The sequence below is a fragment of the Stomoxys calcitrans genome, chromosome 5, assembly GCF_963082655.1.
Source record: "Stomoxys calcitrans chromosome 5, idStoCalc2.1, whole genome shotgun sequence".
NCBI lineage: Eukaryota > Metazoa > Arthropoda > Insecta > Diptera > Muscidae > Stomoxys > Stomoxys calcitrans.
This window is the reverse complement of record NC_081556.1, coordinates 60,494,415-60,516,201: the sequence shown is the minus strand read 5'-3', so window position 1 is coordinate 60,516,201 and position 21,787 is coordinate 60,494,415. Positions and strand designations below refer to the sequence as shown.

At 38.3% G+C, this 21,787-nt stretch overlaps 1 protein-coding gene across 3 annotated transcripts in view; it reads right to left on the bottom strand.

Moving 5' to 3' along the window:
* LOC106088805 (nephrin) overlaps nt 1–21,787 on the bottom strand; it is a 645,485-nt gene that overhangs the window by 156,088 nt on the left and 467,610 nt on the right. For all 3 annotated transcript variants that reach the window (XM_059368456.1, XM_059368454.1, XM_059368455.1), the window contains one exon: nt 7,931–8,079. In XM_059368456.1, coding sequence (XP_059224439.1) covers nt 7,931–8,079 — 149 coding nt within the window. The remainder of the gene's footprint in view (nt 1–7,930; nt 8,080–21,787) is intronic.

Below are 21,787 nucleotides of genomic sequence, written 5' to 3'. Positions count from 1 at the left end.
ACATATCTTGATATCGCTCTAATAGCAGAGCAAATCTTTTCTTTTATCCTTTTTATACCCTCCACCATAAGATGGGGGGTATACTAATTTCGTCATTCTGTTTGTAACTACTCGAAATATTCGTCTGAGACCCCATAAAGTATATATATTCTTGATCGTCGTGAAATTTTATGTCGATCTAGCCATGTCCGTCCGTCTGTCCGTCCGTCCGTCCGTCCGTCCGTCCGTCCGTCCGTCCGTCCGTCCGTCCGTCCGTCCGTCCGTCTGTCTGTCGAAAGCACGCTAACTTCCGAAGGAGTAAAGCTAGCCGCTTGAAATTTTGCACAAATACTTCTTATTAGTGTAGGTCGGTTGGTATTGTAAATGGGCCATATCGGTCCATGTTTTGATATAGCTGCCATGTAAACCGATCTTGGGTCTTGACTTCTTGAGCCTCTAGATTGCGTAATTCTTATCGGATTGGAATGAAATTTTGCACGACGTTTTTTGTTATAATATCCAACAACTGTGCCAAGTATGGTTCAAATCGGTCCATAACCTGATATAGCTGCCATATAAACCGATCTTGGGTCTTGACTTCTTGAGCCTCTAGAGGGCGCAATTCATTTCCGATTAGAATGGAATTTCGCACGACGTGTTTTGCTATGATACCCAACAACTGTGTTAAGTATGGTTTAAATCGGTCCATAACCTGATATAGCTGCCATATAAACCGATCTTGGGTCTTGACTTCTTGAGCCTCTAGAGGGCACAATTCTTATCCGATTTAAATGAATTTTTGCACGAAGTATTTTGTTATGATACCCAACAACTGTGCCAAGTATTGTTTACATCGGTCCATAACCTGATATAGCTGTCATATAAACAGATCTGGGGATTTGACTTTTTGAGCTTCTAGAGGGCGCAATTCCTATCCGATTTGGCTGAAATTTTGCATGACGTATTTTATTTTTACTTTCAACAACTGTGTCAAATAAGGTTCAAATCGGTTCATAACCTGATATAGCTGCCATATAAACCGATCTGGGATATTGACTTCTTGACCCCTCGAGGTCGCAATTATTATCCGATATGCCTGAAATTTTGTACGATGGATCCTCTCGTGACCTTCAACAAACGTGTTTATTATGGTCTGCATCGGTCTGTAGCCCGATACAGATCCCATATAAATCGTTCTCTCTATTTTACTTCGTGAGCCCCAATGGGCACAATTCTTATACGAATTGGCTGAAATTTTACACAGGTCTCCAACATATAATTTAATTGTGGTCCGAACCGGACCATATCTTGATATCGTTTTAATAGCAGAGCAACTCTTTTCTTATATCCTTTTTTGCCTAAGAAGAGATGCCGGGAAAAGAACTCGACAAATGCGATCCATGGTGGAGGGTATATAAGATTCGGCCCGGCCGAACTTAGCACGCTTTTACTTGTTTTGCCTAAGAAGAGATGGTGGGAAAAGAACTCGACAAATGCGATACATGGTGGAGGATATATAATATTCGGCCCGGCCGAACTTAGCACGCTTTTACTTGTTTATGCTCAAATGTTTGTTTTTCATAATTTGGGTTAAAAAATCAAACTATTTAAGACAAAATCTAACGACAACTTTACCAGATGATTTCAAGGCATAGTGTTACCACTTAAGTCCGAAAGTTTGATTATGGGTTTCCAAACGTATGCCTACATCGTTTTTACTTTTTGAAGATTGTCAAGGTCAAGGACTTTCTGCCTCTGAAACTGGTCATTGAGCCCATTGTGCCATGGTGGTGTGTTACCAAGATTCGGCCTACCCGAACTTATTTGTTTTACTTGTATAAAACCGCAGCGCGATTATTAAATGCAGACAGACTCGCTGACATGGTCAGGGCATCCTAGATGGAGATGCACATTTCAGTTGGAATACCCTTATTCTAATCGTGGTTGATGTAATAAATTATGGCTTACATTTGGTAGGGGTCAATCTTTTGTAGTTTGCGTTTTCTATTCAAAAAATTCAAACTTCAAAAATTAATGACTAGTATGGACCGAATTGAATTATAGAATTAAAAATAAACATTCTTTAATCTGAAGAAAATGTCAAAAGAAATGTTTTTTTCAGAACTACGCCAAAAAGTGGTCCTATGTATGGCCCAATTGCAATCTCATTCGATTCAATAAATATATATTAAATCGAACTCATTTCAAAAAGATATCGCTACCCGTTCTCACACGGCATATTTTTTACTAGCTTTTTTTTTGTTTTGTTTTTTGATTTTCTCCCACTATGCGACAGTGGTCTCACAATAACATTGTCAAGTCTCGATGACCAATGAAATTAAGTGTTAAACTAAAACCATGGCATCAGATGGGTGTTGGTGATAGTTCGGCTATGATGCACAGGACATGCTTTGCATCCGATTAAATTGAAATATTCAGCTGAATTTAGGCTTCATTCATATTTTTTTCATAGGCAATTTAACACAAATGTCACCAGCATTGGTGAGAGGTTAGCCACCACTGGTGTTTTCGCCCGGATTCCAACCCATGCGCCTCGCTTCGTAAGCGAACCGGCAAACTACTCTGCCGCGGTAGCCTCCAGACGTTTTTATATCCAGCACAAAACGATATGCGGCAGTATATACATTCAGTTTGCAACTTTCTAGTTTCTGCCGTTGAACCAATTAGATCGCTTTATAAAGCCCAACAACTTGCGAATGTTTTCAGCCACAAAATCAGACAAGTTCTCAAAGAAATGAGGAGCTAAAGTGGAACTCCTTCTGACTGCCAATGCGGGACACACACACACAGCAGATGTTCAATAGTCGCTTTTTCCTCGACGTCCTCATATCATCTGAAGAAGTCATTACTGGCAATCTTCAATCTATCGACAGTGATCCGTTATGACGAACACTATGACTGTGACGTCTGCTCAAGTCAACGACAGCAAAGTGGTAGATTGGCTACATTGGGCCACATAATTTTGGAATGTTTACTGCCCCCACTTTATGACCATCTGTCTTTCGTTACCCTTCGGGCTTGATCCTGAAGTAATAGTTTATATGACGCTGTAGGTAAACCTACAGATTCCACTTCCCCTCAGAATGTGTAGGTATTCGTAGTTCCTAGTCTCGCAAGCTTGTATGTTCTACGATTTCCTGGGATATCTCTGTGGCCCGGCATGAAAATCAGTTCAATTTTGAGCTGTTTAGCCATCTCTTTGAGAGATTTGCGGCAGGCGCGAGCGGTTTTTGAATTCAGAATTAGGTTCCCCAGAAATGTAATGCCTGTCTGCTTGAGAAAATATCTATGGCAATTGTCGTTACGCTATATATCCTAGCCATTCTACCATTTCTTTGATTGCAAGGATACCCTCTTCATACCCAGACCAGTCTCAGTTCTTCAGCGTGAAAATTTCATTACGAAACAGGGGCAAACTTCTCACATAGTAATGAGAGCTGTCCGATTCAAATTTAAGCTCAATGATAAGGGACCTCCATTTTATAGCCGAGTTCGAACGGCGTGCCGCAGAGCAACTCCTGGGGAGAAGTATTTATATAGCTTCTATGTATGGCATCGTACCTCACAAATGTCGCCAGCATTGGCAGGGGGTAACTATCGCTGAAAAATTTTCTGATGTTCTTGCTAGGATTCGAACCCATGCGTTCAGCGTCAAAGGCGGACATTCTAATCTTTGCGCTACAGTGGCCTCCACAAACTTCTATTATTAGTTCCAGTCGGTTCTATCAGGAATAGTACTACAACACTTTTTTTTCAAAAAGCTGTCTGAGCTGTCCAAGCTGTTCCTCACTATCAGGAATAACGGGCGTTGTATCAAGGTTCAATCAATGTCCATAGAAGCCGTACGACCAACGAGGATGTTTCCTTAGCCTCACGGCAGTGGTTGCAGAAAGTTGTCTAGCTAATATGTTCGGAAGCATTTGGTGAATTCAGTGCATCAGATGGTGTCTTCTTCAGTGCGGCTGTGATGCACAAACAAGTCATCCTTTTGGGTCCGGCAAAGAATTGAACAGTAAGTTGACTTTTGAAGCGCCGTCCATCAGACCACAACACCATATGGCATTAAAGGTCTGACAACTGTAGTATATATATCCAATGCATGACACACGTTATAAGCTCTCAATTTTTGCTAATGGCTCTCGTGCTGGTGTAGAGGGCAAGAGTTGCTTTCCAAAATGTTTGAATTGAAGCTCAATTTCCCGTTCAGCAAAAAAACCCAGGTACTTTACGCTTTACTGAAATTCTCTCCTCCAATTTACTGAAATTCTCTCCTCCCAAGGAGACAGGTGCCACAGTTGTAACTTGTTTCTCCTGCTGAAGAGAAGTAATTCTGTCTTACACGGATTTACGCCTAGACCACTTTCGGTAGCCCACTTTGCTGTCGCACGTAGAGCTTTCTGATGTATATCTCTAAGAGTGCTGGGAAACTTTCCCCCAACCGCAATTGCTATGTCATCAGTATATGCCGCTACTTTTGCAGGGACAATAGTATATTGCATTGGCATAGATTGACATTTTCTCTAGAAAGCATTTTTTTTTGCTTTCTTATAAAAATTAAATAATTCGAATACGCACAAATGTTCTAAAACTTAAATCAATCGGCTTAGTTTTTATTACATTAAATATCCCGTATCTCTTGGCCATCATATACTTTGTTATGACTTCTTGATGTTGCAAATTCAAAATTGCCTATGAATATTGCATTAAGGAACTGGGGCAAACTTCTCACAAATCAATGAGTGCTGTCCGATTCAATTAAAAGCTCAATGATAAGGCACCTCCTTTTTATAGCCGAGTCTGAACGGCGTGGGACAGAGCGACACCTCTTTGGGGAGAAGTTTTTACATGGCAAAATATCTCACAAATGTTGCCAGCATTAGGAGGGGATAATCGGATGTTCCTGCCAGTATTCGAACCCAGGCGTTCAGCGTCATAGGCGGACATGCTTACCTCTGCGCTATGCTGGCCTCCATGTGGTGTTAGTTTTGCGAAATAAATCAAGCACTGTATTTACTATAAGGTATAAGCATTCTTTAGAATAAAACTTTAAAACTAGTTAAAATACTTTAAGCTCGATATCTCGATACTCTTTTTTGATACAATAAACAGAGTTCTTATAAAGGCCAATACACCAACTCTGAGTCGAAATTTCAATTCCAACAACTTATGTATATCAAGCGTCATGTACAAGTCATAAATTTTGTTTTAATTTCCAAAAAAATGTCCCGAATTTGAACTTTGTGATTCTCAATTGCCAAAATCTTTAAATTTTACTCGCTGTTTGTGAGTACTGGTCCATAGTTTATATCGGCCGCATATTCTTAGCAACTTTGCTTTACAACTGTGCACTTTAAGATTCCAAATTCAACAGTGTAATATAAATTATTTACTGTGCAGTTAAGCTAAACGAAAATATAAGTATATATGGATTGACGAAAATTCTGGTGGACTACAGCCTTTTACACTTTTTTACACTTTTTTTCTAAAGCAAGCTAAAAGTAACAGCTGATAACTGACAGAAGAAAGAATGCAATTACAGAGTCACAAGCTGTGAAAAAAATTGTCAACGCCGACTATATGAAAAATCCGCAATTACGTTTTGGGCAACCCAATATATAAATTCTTGATCGCCGTGACATTTTAAGTCGAATTAGCAATGTCCGTCCGTGCGTCTGTCAGTCGAAAATACGCTAAATTTTGAAAAAGTAAAGCTAGCCGCTTGAAATTTTGCACAAATACTTCTTATAGGCGTAGGTCGGTAAATGGGCCAAATCGTTTCATGTTTTAATATAGCTGCCATATGAACCGATCTTTGGTTTTGATTTCTTAAGCCTCTAGAGGGCGCAATTCTCGTCCGATTGGACTGAAATTTTGCAGGTAGTGTTTGGTATTACTTCCAACATTTGTGCGAAGTATGGTCCAAATCGGTCCATAACCTGGTAAGGGAGCGAAAATAACCGATCTTGGATCTTAACTCATTTGGCCGCTAGAGGGTGCAGTTATCATGCGATTTGGCCTCTAGAGGGCGTAATTCTCGTCCGATTGGACTGAAATTTTGCAGAGAGTGTTTTGGTATGACTTCCAACATTTGTGCGAAGTATGGTCCAAATCGGTCCATAACCTGGTATAGGTGCGAAAATAACCGATCTTGGATCTTAACTCCTTTAGTCGCTAGAGGGCGCAATTATCATCCGACTTGGCTAAAATTTTGCTTGAGGTGTTTTGATATGACTTTCAACAACTGTGACGAGTATGGCGCAAATTGGTACATAACCTGATATACCTGTCATATAAACCGAACTGGGATCTTGACTTCTTGAGCCTCTAGAGAGAGCGATTCTCATCCGATTTAGCACAAATTTTGTACAACTGCTTCTCCCATGGCCTTCAATATACGTGTGCAATAAGGCCTGAATCGATCTATAGCTTGACACAGCTCCCATATAAATCTATCTCTCGATTTTGCTTCTTGACCCCTACAAGGCGCAATTCTTATCGGAATGGAGTGAAAGATTCAATTAATTTCTGGTCCGAATAGCACAACAGTCCTTATTCATTATTATTTGTTCACCTAAATAGAGATATTGCGCAAAGAACTCGACAAATGTGATCCATGGTGGAGGGTACATAAGATTCGTCCCGGCCGAACTTAGCACGCTCTTACTTGTTATATTCACAGATTCCAAGCCTGCCATAACCTAAGTAAATTAACTATCTTACGCTAGTACTGATGTCTAAAAACTCCAATTCCCCCATGATTGACGTTGGTTTAACATTATTAAAAGCACCCTCATTGTCAAGAAATGCTGCCATAGTGTGAATGTATTTTTGCTTTCAGTTATATTTCTATCAGGAGTCTTCAGTTTAGAGGACGACAGACTAATAAAACGAAAATGTTTCACCTTTGTGTGGTATGGTTTTCCAGCTTTTATAATGAAAATTACTATTGTGTCCCTCCATACCACAGGTCTATACGACATGCTGATAGAAGCAGAGTATATCTCCCTTAGGCAAGGAGCTGATATATCGGACACAACTTGTAATTGTACCGGCTATACATCATCAGGACATATATACCGATTTCATGATTTCGCTAAAATTTGCAAAAGTTAGATATCTTAGATTCCTATCAGTGCCGAATATGCCAAAAAATTGTTCTTTATTTTCATCGGTTTGTGTTGAAATTTTGAATAATTAGTTATAGTCGGCATCCAATTCGAATAGAATCCACGTCGATCTGTATTTGGTTGTAGCCATTTATATAAACTTATCCTCCGTATTAGCAACCTGGGTTCGTAAATGTCTCATATGTATCCGTTTAATTTAAAGTTGACGTTGTTTAGACCCCTCAACAGCCCTGTGTAGTAAGATCCTAGTCGTGGAAAATTGGATAAAACAGGTTTCTTCACTGGGACCACCATAGCTCAAATATTAGCATGTCCACCTTTGATGCTGAACGACACTTGTAAGATATTTACCGTAGGTAATCAGCCGTATAAACTTCTCCACTAAGTGGTGACGCTCTGCGGCAAGCCGCATACTTCACTCAATAATATGAGAGAAGTATCCCCGCTGTTTCCGAATGAAATCCTAATGGGCAAATTTGCTTTTTGCTTATTATGCCGATTTCCAGTTAGGTGTATTTTTAGTCAATTTCGCGGGCGCTTATCGCAAGCGTTTTTAATTTAACATTAAGATTCCCATTTCATACCAGTACCGCAAGTGCTAAAGAAAACATACAATTTTTTCCCACCTTTGTTAAGAGAAAATGTCTACCAGAGTAAATTAGCATCTCACCGTATTTAATGTTTATCAATGGCACACAGCATTTAAAGAATAAAGCTCTGGCAGACATATTGATTTAATTGCATGAATCATGGGGATTAATTCTTAAAATTTTCGTTAAGCTAAAATTGATCGGGGTACTTACAATGTAATCTCCTTGGCTGCCATCATTGGAATACGATTCGCTTTTCTCGGAAACGCTCGACAGGGTCTCACCAGTAACGGTGTCGTTGTACGAACTGGGTGCATACATCTCTATGGTAGCCGTTTTTCCCGGTTGATTTGCTGTCTCAGCTGTATTTGTGAAAATCAACCGTGCAAATCGTAACAAGCACACATATACGCGAACACACACATCCATACCACGCAGAAAATGGCACGATGTACAAATATTGAATAGGTAGTAATTGCAGATGACAGTGGCAGTAACCGGCATTGGTATTGATTTGTGCATTGTTAGTTTTAGAAACCCATCGTCAGTGTAGGGAAGGAAGGCATCGAAGGAGAGTTCCACAAAATTGTATTTTATTGCGAGAAACAAAACAAAAATAAACGTCGTAAAGTAATCGAAGCAGGAATCCACAGTGGGTTTTGGAATTCAGTTTGGCCATTTTAAAAAGCGATGGAAGGCGTCACGCACACACAAACGCATTGTGAAATGGCGTCAAAAAAGCGCAATCATTTGGTTGGGCATGGTGAACGGACATAAATAAAAAAGAAAAAACCACGAAGAAAGGTGAGCGACAATGGTGGCAACAAAACGCATCAATGCCAACATGCAAGCCACCCAATAGGGCATAAACGCACACAACCACATTCAAAGCATTCGCAGTATGCCACGACCCAAAAATGAGTATCCGCACAAATATTGAGTAAAAATTCACATTCAATTATTTAAGAATGAAGTGGGGACCGATAGACCAGCACCGGCGAGTCAACAGGAAGTATATCGGGGTGTGCACATGGGTACATGTAAGGTGCGATGCGTGTGTGTGTGCCAGCCGTTGGCATAAAATAAGAAACAGGAAAAACACGCGGCCCGAATACAACAACCGAAGTGGATATCATCGTTCACATTGCCCGTTGGTCGGCGGCCGATGGTACAGGTATTTGGGTTGTTTAAACAAAAATACCATAAATAAGAGTGAAGTGTTGTCATTATTATTATGTTGTTGCAGTCATTTTTTAGTGTTATTGTTGTATTTGCATATTCATCGGACAGGAAGGCATGTGTGCATGCAAGCGTGCATTCATCATTGTATCGATGCCAATGAGCAAGAGTTTGCGTTAAAATTTATGCAATTTCAAGCATTTCCCATGGCGAAAATTTGAATTCCGGCCGGTTGTTCCAAGTAATTTGTCATTTTTTCATTTGATATCATTGTCGAGAGTGTGAGTGTAAGTGCGAGTGTAAGTGCATTTGTATAAATGCAAAGCGATAACCACACCCACAGCAAACGATTTATAAAACAAATGCAGAATTCCCACCAATTCACATACGCATAAGGCCAACGTAGAGAGAGAGAGTTATGTGTGGGTGCGAGTGTGTGTGTTAATGTTATAATGCAGTTTTTTAATATAAATGCATTAACGCAGGACGATTGTGTCGAAGGCAAAATTGTTGCCGGCAGTAACGACATCGACGACAAGTGCGACGTTTTGGACAAAATTGCATTGGTGCCGTGGTTGTGTTTTGCGTTTTTGTCGCACAACATCATCCCACACCATTACCAAGTTGTACCACAAATCGTTGCAACGACCATTACGGCCGTGATGGTGTTTTTGATATTCCGCAATCATGATAATGTGCATCAAGATTATGATGACATTGATGATGGTGATGGCGATGGCGATGACGCGGGCGACAGATGGGGCATGGTGATAGCAGCGCGGAGCCGGCACATTCAATATTGAGGCGATTATTAACAGTTGTCATCACAGTGATAGAGTATTTCCAATGGACCATTTGATTTTTAGCGATGTTGGTAATTTTTTGCATTTTGTTTTATTGCAGTCATCAGCACGATTCATGTGAAAATTCACAGTCCACAGTAGAGGGAGTGAGAAAGAGAGAAACAGAAGAGCATGAGTTATATGTGAACATGATGTAAAATATTGTGTTATGGGCCTGTCTAAAAAATAAGTCATTTGAAACTACACACATTTGGTTAGCAATTTACCAGAGCATTAAGCAATAAATTTTAAAATGGCAAATGCATGCACTACAATTAACTACGACTACATTTACACAATATGCTACAAAAAGAGCAAACACAAAAAGATCTTAAAAGTACCATTATTATTACGGGCAAAGCATGCATTTATCATAAATGTTACCGAAAAAAAAACTGCCAACTGCCATAAATACTAACATCTATTGACAGCAGGGAGCTTTTTTATTGCCACAGATAGCTTGCCACAAATACTCTCTTCGGTCAGAAGTATGGGTGGCCAGAGAACAAAAAATAGAATAAAAATAAATAAAACACCAAATAATAAATTTATTTCAAATACAGCACTTTTTCAATTTAATGAATTTTCAGGAAATAAATATAAATTCGGCATACACACATAGACAAATAGACAGGCACAAAACAAATGGAGAACGCACTGCCCGCGCTTTATGGAATGTCGGGAGTTGCGAGAGGACAATGATTCAATATCAATTTAATTTAATCAAATAATTCGTTAAGGGCAAATATTCGGTCGTTTCCTTTGTGCCATCCATCACATTGTATTAAAATCCTGGCAAGTGGTGGTGCTCCTTTTATCCGCAGCCAACGACAACTACAGCAGAATCATCATCATCAGTACACGCAAAAAAAAATTGTTTCACATAAAAGAAATTTTCGCCAAGTAAACTTATTTTCTGAAAAATTTTGTATTTTGTTTATGATAATACTACGTTTTTTGTTTGCCAAAAATTCTTGCAAGAATTTGTGAGAAATGTAAAGTTTTTTCCACTTTCCTTCATGATATATAAAATCTTTTTTGGGGTTTCAACTTTTTTTCTACGTAGGATAGGAAGAACATTCATTAAGTCATTCCTTTTGCAACACATCGCAATATCCATTTCCGACCCTACAAATTATATTCCATAACATTCCATTAAGGAACAGGGACAAACTTCTCACATATCAATGAGTACAGTCCGATTCAAGTTTAAGCTCAATGATGATTATAGCCGAGTCCGAACGGCGTGCAGCAGTGCGACATCTCTTTGGAGAGAAGTTTTACATGGCACAGTACCTCACACATATTGCCAGCATTAGGAGGGGAAACCACCGCTGAAAATTTTTTCTGATGGTTTCGCCAGGATTCGAACCCATCGTTCGTTTAGCGTCATTGGCGGACATGCTGACCTCTGCGCTACGGTTGCCTCCTATATATATGTACATTTTAGATCGTCGCAAAATTCTAGGGCAATTTCACGATGTCCGTGTACCTGTCCGTACGTCTGTTGTAATCACTCTACAGTCTTAAAAAATTGAGATATTGAGCTGAAATTTGGCGCAGATACGTCTTTTTGCTGTACGCACGCTCAAATCGGATCCGATTTTGATATAGCTGCCATATAGGCCGATCTGTCGACTTAGGGTCTGAAACCCATAAAATTTAAAACAGTGAGTTTTTGAAAGCCTCCCGACATCCGATTCAAATATGGTTCAGATTAGGCTATATTTATATATAGCTGCCTTATAGACTGATCTGCCAATAAAGGGTATGAAGCCTATGAAAGCTTCATTTATTACCCGATTTCACTGAAATTTGAAACAGTACATTTTATTAAACCTCCCGACATCCGACTCTGCTATGATTCGGATCCGACAATATTTAGATATAGCTGCCATATATGCCGATCTGCCGATTAGGGGTCTGAAGGCTATGAAAGCTGCATTTATCCCCCGATTTCGCTGAAATTTGAAACAATGAGTTGTTTTAAACCTCCCGATATCTGACCCAAATATGGTTCAGATCGCACTATATTTTGATATATTTTGATATAGTTGCTATATAGATCGATCTGCCGATTAAGGGTCTTAAGCCCATAAAAGCTTTATTCATTATCCGATTTCGCTGAAAATGAAATTTTAAGCCACCCGACATCTGATACAAATATGGTTTAGATCGGACGATATATAGATATAGCTATCATACAGACCAATCTCTAATTTAGGGATGGAAGCCCATAAATGTTTTATTTATAACCCGATTTCGCTGAAATTTTAAATAGTGAGTTATTTTAAGGCTCCCGACATCTGACTGAAATATGGTGCAGAACAAACTATATAGATATAGCTGAAATATAGACCGATTTTCAAATTTAGGGTTTTAATTCCATAAAATGCGAGTTTTTGCTTGATTTCACTTAAAGTGTGACTTGTATAGAAGTTCTCGGAACCTGAATAAAATATGATCCAGACCAGCCCCTATTTAGATATAACTATGGATATGGTAGTGGAGTGATAATAAAATAGGATGATTAATATAGCCATAATGGTGGGTATCCAAAACCCGGAAAGGACGAACTTAACACATTTTTACTTGAAATTGAAAAGAATGCCTAGTTCAAGTTAATGTTGTAACATAATTCTATCTCATAAATCTAAATCATATAAGCAGATCTAATTTGGCAATTCAAACTCTTCCAAAGTATATTTGGATTCATTTCTAAGTTGTTATCAGTGTTGCCACTCAAGAAAATTATTTCCTACCAAATATTAAGAAAAATCCTACCGAACCCGACCAAAACCTACCAAATGTTTAACAAGCCAAAAATGGCATATGTTGTTTTACCCACCACCCAAGAGTTAGATATTTTGTCAACGCTAGAAAGTACTAGATAGCCGTTATTCATGTAGGATCTAGACATGTCCGTCCGTCTTTTTGTCGAAATCACTCTATAGCCATATGTTCAAAGATGGCCTATATCTTGATAAAGTACTCTTTATACCGATCTCCCGATAAGAAATTTGAAGAAATCCTTAATATTTGTACCAGTTAAGTCAATATTAGAACTCAGTTAAGTCAATATTATTTCTGTTTTTACAGAAATTTGAAGCAGTTAGACCCCTTGTAACAGTATTTGGCCCCTCGACATCCATGGTTTTGTTTTGCACTCTTAACGATTACAAAGAAAGGAATTTTGAGTTATCATCTACGATTTTTTTCAGTAATTTATTTGTATATATTTCATGGAAAAACCTACCAAAAAATTGAGGTCAGGCTACCAACATACCAAGAAAATAAAAACCTACCAACTATGGTAGGAACCTACCAAAAACGGCAACACTGGTTATGATGCTCAATTATAAAAAAGCCCTCCATGTTGACCTGATAATTTTCTCTTTACTGGTAAATACGCTTAAATACTCACCTCTCTCTCTCTCTAGTAGGAGAGACACAAAAGAAAAATTTTTGGTCCGGTTAACGAATAATTGTCTGCGGCTTTTGTCGTTAGAAAGTTTTGGCTTTCACAGCCAAAGAAAGGCCCTTTTTCATAAAAGAAGTTGCAATAGGGTTGCAATAAACAAAGTTAGTTACATTCAATAATGCTGCGTTTATGGCTAACGTTTGGTATGTTGAAACGAAACGTTACATGGTCACAGTAAAAGAAAACTTCGTTATAAAAGTACTTTGTTTCTCGTAAAAAAAGTCTTAAACTTTTAATTTTTTGCGTGTAGCAATGGCAGCACTGGCACCAGTACCAGCAACAAAAAGGAAATCAATCAATTTAAAATTGTTCAAACATGTACCCATACAAACACTCATCCATACGCATACATACAGCGGCATCAATTCTCATATACCAGTTTTCCTCTTCTTCAAACCATTAGGTTTTCTTCAGCCGGCTGCTGGATGATTCAGTTGCTGAGACATCCTTTGTTATTGTTGTAGTTAAGATAAATTAGTTGAATTGAATTGAGAAGAAAAAGTAGAAATCCATTGAGCCGACATAAGGTTTCCTTCCTTTAGAAGCTGGCTATCCCAACATTTTCCATAGACTTTTTTTTATCAATAATAAATTAAATAGTCATTTATCTTATAAGTTTCGATATCCATCTTCTGAAAAGCATTTATGTTTGGTATAATTCGGTTGGTGAATGATTCTATAGCTGTGTGCGTGAGTTCGTTTGTATGTCAAACTCGGATACAAATGAACGCATAGACAAATCGGTGTTTTGAAGTGAAAAGTGAGCGACGGCTCACAAATAATCTGGGCGTTTCGATACACACTTTACAAAGGTTAAATTGTTTAAGTATGTGCGGGAAAATACAAAATATTGCAAATATCTCAAAATATTGACTTTTCAAGCTAATGTAAGCCACTTAGTAACGGGCTTTGTTCGACTAGAATTCCCAACACCATGGGGTACAGAAATTACCTGAACTTATATGAATGAATGGATCAGGTGGATAACAGGACTTGAAGCATACGTCAATCGACAAACGCATAAAGCGAGGCATGGACATCGCAAGATCGGCCTAAATTGTCAAGACGTTCAAGAATATAATTTTCCCGCCCGCTTCGCTGTGCCTTATTTTTATACCCTCCACCAAAGGATGGGGGTATACTAGTTTCGTCATTCTGTTTGTAACACCTCGAAATATGCGTCTAAGACCCCATAAAGTATATATATTCTTGATCGTCATGACATTTTATGTCGAACTAGCCATGTCCGTCCGCCCGTCTGTCTGTCGAAAGCACGCTAACTTTCGAAGGAGTAAAGCTAGGCGCTTGAAAATTTGCACAAATACTTTTTGTTAGTGTAGGACGGTTGAGATTGTAAATGGGTCAAATCGATCCACGTTTTGATATAGCCATATCTCCGAGATATGGAATTATTTAATATTTGGGTAAGGGAGAGGGTCCGGAATGGTAAACAAAAACTGTGTGGTGGTGAGACGAGCTCTTAGGCATTTTGTCCATAATGTGCATATCAAATTCGGGCTCTAATCTCATGTCTTTATGTCTTTTATTCTAGACCCATATTCCCATGATTGATGTATATAATCGTTTGGCGGGTTTTGAGATCACAATTATCCTGTTGCTCAAATTTTCTCATTTTTATACCCTCCACCATAGGATGGGGGGTATACTAATGTCGTCATTCTATTAGTGTAGGTCGGTTGGTATTGTAAATGGGCCACATCGGTCCATATTTTGATATCGCTGCCATCTAAACCGATCTTGGGTCTTGACTTCTTGAGTCTCTAGAGTGGGCAATTCTTATCCGATTGGAATGAAATTTTGCACAACTGTTTTGTCATAATATCCGACAACTGTGCCAAGTATGGTTCAAATCGGACCATAACCTGATATAGCTGCCATCTAAACCGATCTTGGGTCTTGACTTCTTGAGCCTCTAGAGTGCGCAATCCTTATCCGATTGGAATGAAATCTTGAGCGACGTGTTTTGTTATGATAACCAACAACTGTGCGGAGTATGGTTCAAATCGGATCATAACCTGATATAGCTGCCATATAAACAGATCCAGGGACTTGACTTCTTGAGCATATAGAGGGCGCAGTTCCTATACGATTTGGCTGAAATTTTGATCGACGGATCCTCTCATGACCATCAACATACGTGTTTATTATGGTCTGAATCGGTCTATAGCCCGATACAGCTCCCATATAAATCGATCTCTCTATTTTATTTCTTGAGCCCCCAAAGGGCGCAATTTTTATTCGAATTGGCTGACATTTTACACACGTCTCCAACATATGATTTAATTGTGGTGCGAACCAGACCATATCTTGATATCGCTCTAATAGCTGATCAAATCTTTTCTTATATCCTTTTTTGCCTAAAAAGAGATGCCGGGAAAAGTACTGGACAAATGCGATCCATGGCGGAGGGTATTTAAGATTCGGCACGGCCGAACTTAGCACGCTTTTACTTGTTCGATAATAACATTGCCATAGTATATCAAAACATTAGAGTCATGAATACCAAGTTATCCACTCTTTTCTCAGATAGCTTAGACTATGATTTACTTTTACTGGAACATGGCTTCATAATAAGGTTTACAATATGAGGATCTTTTGTTAGTATTGAATTGACAGATGTGGTCGGGACAACAGTTCTAAAAAACTGGCGGCGGTGTGCTGACTGCAATAACAGCCAAATAAACTTCCGATCAAATGCGTATCTGATATTCAAATTGTGGTTCTTAGAATCCTTTTGAAGAAAGTATCATTTTTTCTCTTGTTCGTACATCCCATCTTCATCCGACATTGAGTCTTACTCGAAACACGTTGATGCTATTACATTTGCTTCTCAAAAATCCTCTTCAACTGGCACTATGATTGTCTTAGGCGATTTTAATATACTGTCTTTTTCTTGGATACGCTCGTCATATTCTAATAGTTTAATATCAGTTGTTACTAGTGGTATTTCTAAAGATTTCCTTCTTTCTTTATTCGACTTCAGACTCTTTCAGATCAATAATATATATAAAATACTTGATAAATAACTCGATCTAATATTCGACAACCATACATTCCACATTTCTTTACCATCTTCCAATCCAGTCACTTATCCGGAGTATCGTTTCCATCCTACCCTAAACATTAATTGTTCTTTCCCACAACAAATTCCTCCTAAATGTCCCTCCCCTAGAAAAGAATATTGCTTCGCTAAAGCTAAATATACTAAGCTCAGATTCCTTCTTTCTACAACTAAATGGAATAACGTTGATAATGATGATGAAAATATATAAAAATGTCACTCTATTTTACAGGAATGCTTTGGAAAGTCAGTCCCTCGTATTATTGTAGGTGATACTTCTTGGCCACCATGGAATACAAGAAATTTGTCGAATCTGAAAAATAACTAAATTAAACTGTTTAAAAAAATTTAAACAAGTAAAAAGGCGTTAAGTTCGGCCGGGCCGAACTTTAGATACCCACCACCTCGGGAATATACGTAAAGCACCTTTCATCAAAATTCGATGAAAGTTGTATAACTTTTGTTCCATAGCAGCTATATCAAAATATATTCCGATTTGGACCAAATACTTATAAGTACAAGTCATTGTCCAATTGTGTAAAACAAAATATTGGTCTTTTAAGTAGCTTTATCTAAAAATAAACTGATCAGAGCTACATACGATACGGATTTCAAAAAGCCTAACATAACGCTCTTTGTCAAATTTCAGTGAAATCGGATTATAAATGCGCCATTTATGGGGCCAAGACTTTAAACCGAGATATCGGTCTACATGGCAGCTATATCCAAATCTGGACCGATTTGGGTCAAGTTGTACAAAAATGTCGAAGGGCCTTACTCAACTCACTGTCTCAAATTTCGGCGAAATCGGACAATAAATGCGCCTTTTATGGGCCCAAAACCTTATATCGAGAGATCGGTCTATATGGCAGCTATATTCAAATCTTTACTGATACGGGCCATATTGCAGAAGGAAGTCGAAGGGCTTAACCTAACTGACTGTCCTGAATTTTAGCGACATCGGACAATAAATGTACCTTTTATGGGCCCAAAACTTTAAATAGATATATCGGTCTATATGGCAGCTATATCCAAATCTTAACCGATCTGTGCCATATTGCAGGATTATGTCGAGGGGCGTGACGTATGAGCCCAAAACCCTAAATAGGAGGATCGGTCTATATGGCAGCTATATCCAAATCTGGACCGATCTGGACCAAATTGACGAAGGATGTCAAAGGACCTAACACAATTCACTGTCACAAATTTCAGCAAAATCGGATAATAAATGTGGCTTTTATGGGCCTAAGACCCTAAATCGGAGGATCGCTCTATATGGCAGCTATATCCAAATCTGGACCGATTTGAGCCAAATTGACGAAGGATGTCGAAAGGCTTAACACAACTCACTGTCCCAAAATTTCATCAAAATCGGATAATAAATGTGGCTTTAGTGCCCCTAAGACCCTAAATCGGTGGATCGGTCTATATGGGGGCTATATCAAGATATAGTCCGATATTGCCCATCTTCGAACTTAACCTGCTTATGGACAAATAAAGAATATATTTTTAAAGTCTGTAGCGTGATTTCAACCGACAGACGGACGGACATGTCTAGATCGTCTTAGATTTTTACGCTGATCAAGAATATATATGCTTTATAGGGTCGGAAATGGATATTTCGATGTTTTGCAAACGGAATGACAAAATGAATATACCCCCATCCTTCGGTGGTGGGTATAAAAATCGGGAACTACACTCGACATCTAAAACTATTCATTAGCAAGATTAAAGTACAATAGGGAAAACATAATGGCACATCGCAATCATATAATGAAATGGGACTTAAAATCCAATCCCAAGTCTTTCTCCAAATTTGTTAATCCTAAGCTCCGCTTTAGTGGTTTACCAATCATTCCTAAATATGGTTCAGTGTCAGCGGACACAGATTTAGATACATCAAATAGTTTTTCGCCGATTTTTTAGCTACTTCTTATTCTGATAACCATTATGCACGCGACTATGAATAAACTTAAATAATTAAAAATTCTACTGATATAGATGTTACCTTGTTAAATCAAGTTACCATAAAGCAAAACTTAAGATGAATTAAATGTACATTTCTTGCTGGTCCGGACGGTTTCCAGGATAGCATTTTGAAACAGTGTGCCGATCAACTTTCCTATCCCTTATTGATACAGTTTAATAATTCATTAAAATCTGGATATCTACCGCCGATATGGAAAAAATCGTTTATTATGCCATTGCTTAAATATGGCTGTCGTAACTCTGCCTGATGACTGCGGTATCTCCATACTTAGTGCTATTGCCAAGTTAATGGAGAAGATATTGACTGAATCTATTTCTTATCAGGCTTCCTCATTGCTCCCATCATGTTAACCCGGATTCAGGAAATCAAACTTAACCATAACAAATATGTAGGAATTTACATGTCTTGTCAACGATGCTTTCAGGGTTGAAAGACAGACTGACACCGTATAAACGGATTCTATTGTAGTAAAGCACTTGAAAAGGTTAATCATACACTTCTGATAATAATTCAAGATTTATATGAATTCAGTAAATCGGTGTTAAAACGGCTAAATTCATATCTGATTGGCCGTACACAAAATGTGAAATTTGGTAATGCGATCCCTAAAAACCATCGTTGTTACCTTCGGTGTTCCCCAAGGTAGCCATCTGGGCCCGATCTTGTTTTGTCTTTTCATTTATGATATACCTAACATAATACAGCATTCTACTATTTTAATGTTTGCCGATGATGTGAAAATTTTTATACCCAACACCGAAGGAAGGGGGTATATTCATTTTGTCATTCCGTTTGCGACACATCGAAATATCCATTTCCGACCCTACAAAGTATATATATTATTGATCAGCGTAAAAATCGAACACGATCTAGACATGTCCGCCCGTCTGTCCGTTGAAATCACGCTACAGTCTTTAAAAATAGAGATATTGAGTTGAAACTTTGCACAGATTCGTTTTTTGTCCATAAGCAGGTTCGAAGATGGGCTATATCGGACTATATCTTGATATAGCCCCCATATAGACCGATCCACCGACTTAGGGTCTTAGGGCCATAAAATGTATTTTTTTATTATCCGATTTTGCTGAAATTTGGGACAGTGAGTTGTATTAGGCCCACCAATATCCTTCTTCAATTTGGCCCAGCTCGGTTCAGATTTGGATATAGCTGCCATATAGACCGATCCTCCAATTTAGGGTCTTAGGCCAATAAAACCACATTTAATTTATGATAATTAAATTATGTTAGGCCCTTCGATATCCTCGACATCTGCAATTTGGCCCACATCGGTCCAGATTTGGATATAGCTGCCATATAGGTCGATCCTCCGTTTTAGGGTCTTAGGCCCATAAAAGCCAAATTTATTATCCGATTTTGCTGAAGTTTGGGACAGTGAGTTGTCCAGATTTGAGACAGTGCGTTTAGTAAGGCTTTTCGACGTTCTTCTTTAATTTGGCCCAGATCGGTCCAGATTTGAATATAGCTGCCATATAGACCGATCTCTCCATCTAAGGTTTTGGGCCCATAAAAGGCGCATTTATTGTCCGATTTCGCCGAAATTTGGGACAGTGCTTTGTGTTAGGCTCTTTGACATGTTTCGTCAATTTGAACTAGATCGGTCTAGAATTGGATATAGCTGCCATGTAGACCGATATCTCGATTTCAAGTCTTGGCCCCATAAAAGGCGCATTTATAATCCGATTTCACTGAAATTTGACACAGTGACTTATGTTCCGCTTTTCGTTTTCAGATCGGTTCATTTTTATTTTTAGATATAGCTACTGTATTTTTTACGGAACATATTTCGATATAACTGCTATGTTACATAAGGTATGCAGTTTTCACCGGATTTTGATGAAAGGTGGTTTACATATATACCCGAGGTGGTGGGTATCCAAAGTTCGGCCCGGCCGAATTTAACGCCTTTTTATATGTCTCTAGGTCTTTTAATGACCCAGTTGGTATAGTATTTTCTCCAGTCCGATCTTGATCTCTTTTATGAGTGGTGCAAAATTCACGTAATGCAACTGAATATTTCGAAATGCAAAATAATGCGTTTTTCAAGAGGAAATCCTTTTATCATAAACTATTTCATTGGATTCAATGAGTTTGAATTAGTGGTTCCACGTTTAAAAGTTTGAAACCATACGTTAATGGCAAAGCTTACGGCGCCTTTGGATTTTTGAAACGTTGGAGCAGAGAATTTAATGATACATCTGTGAAAAATATTTATAAACTTCTTGAGTACGTTGCAACCTTGGATACGAATCTATAGTATGGGATCCTTACTATACTCTTCACTCTAATCTGATCGAATCTGTTGAAATCAATACCTTTTATTTTGCCTCCGAGGACGTAGGTGGGATCGGCAGTCTCTACCTTCATACATGTTTAGACTGGACCTTATTAAACTACCTACTTTGTCTAGCCGGAGAATGATATTGAATGTTAATCTTGTAATGAATATCATCCAAGGAAAAATTGGGTCAGAATTTTTTTAATGTCCCAATTAGACCTACCAAAAAAATTTAATTATTAAGCACAACAAATTTTGCAAACAATGGTGCCTTCGTCGTATATGCTATCAATTTAACAAGTTCTTTACTATCATAAACCTAACTGATGTGGCGCAGATTAGATTAGGACCCAGCTAAAAAGCGAATAACGGAAAGCTACATTGGCCATCTAGAGATGTGTAAATGTCTAACTAATTGCCAAAACCACTAACTTTTTGTCACTCTATTCGTACGCCATTTCTTCAAAATCAGCTGTTTGGTAATCGATTTCGATAATTTGACGAACCAGTCGAATGACACAAAATTTTTGGTTTTGGCAGTGAATAATTTTGCACTGTAGATTAATTCGTATGTAGTTTGGCTGATGTAGAGTGTCGATAGATTTCAAAAATTATAATATAACAATTATCGCAAAAATATAATGAATGCATTAAACGAGAGGGGCATACTTTTCAAAGAGTTCAATGCCGTTATGATTAAAAACGAGCATATCGAGCAATTTCGCTTGGCCTGATGACAGAAACAGTTGTAAGGGTGAACGATCCCTCACGGAAAAATTATAGTTGCCACAAATAAATACGTTATGCATATTTACGAATCAAAAACAAATTTGTTCACCATAACTTTCACGTCCTTCCACACACAGACACACAACGCAACACACTGGCCTCACCCGCAATAAATGCAAATATGTTTGGACAATATTTGAATATTTTGAACGAACTATGGGGGACGCTTAACACGAACACCAATATGTGCGAGTAAATAACCTAATAACCATAATGAAGGCGATGGCCCTAAGGATATCAAGAAAAAAGGGATAAAAACAACCCGTCGTCATTGTCATTTTTGTACTAATTTATGGACATTTCCCTTTTTGTATCTTTGTCTGACAAATACGAAGGCGTAATTATTTTCGTACAAAATTGTAGAAATCTGAAGAATAAAATCGCAGTCAATTCAATAATATGTGAAAATAT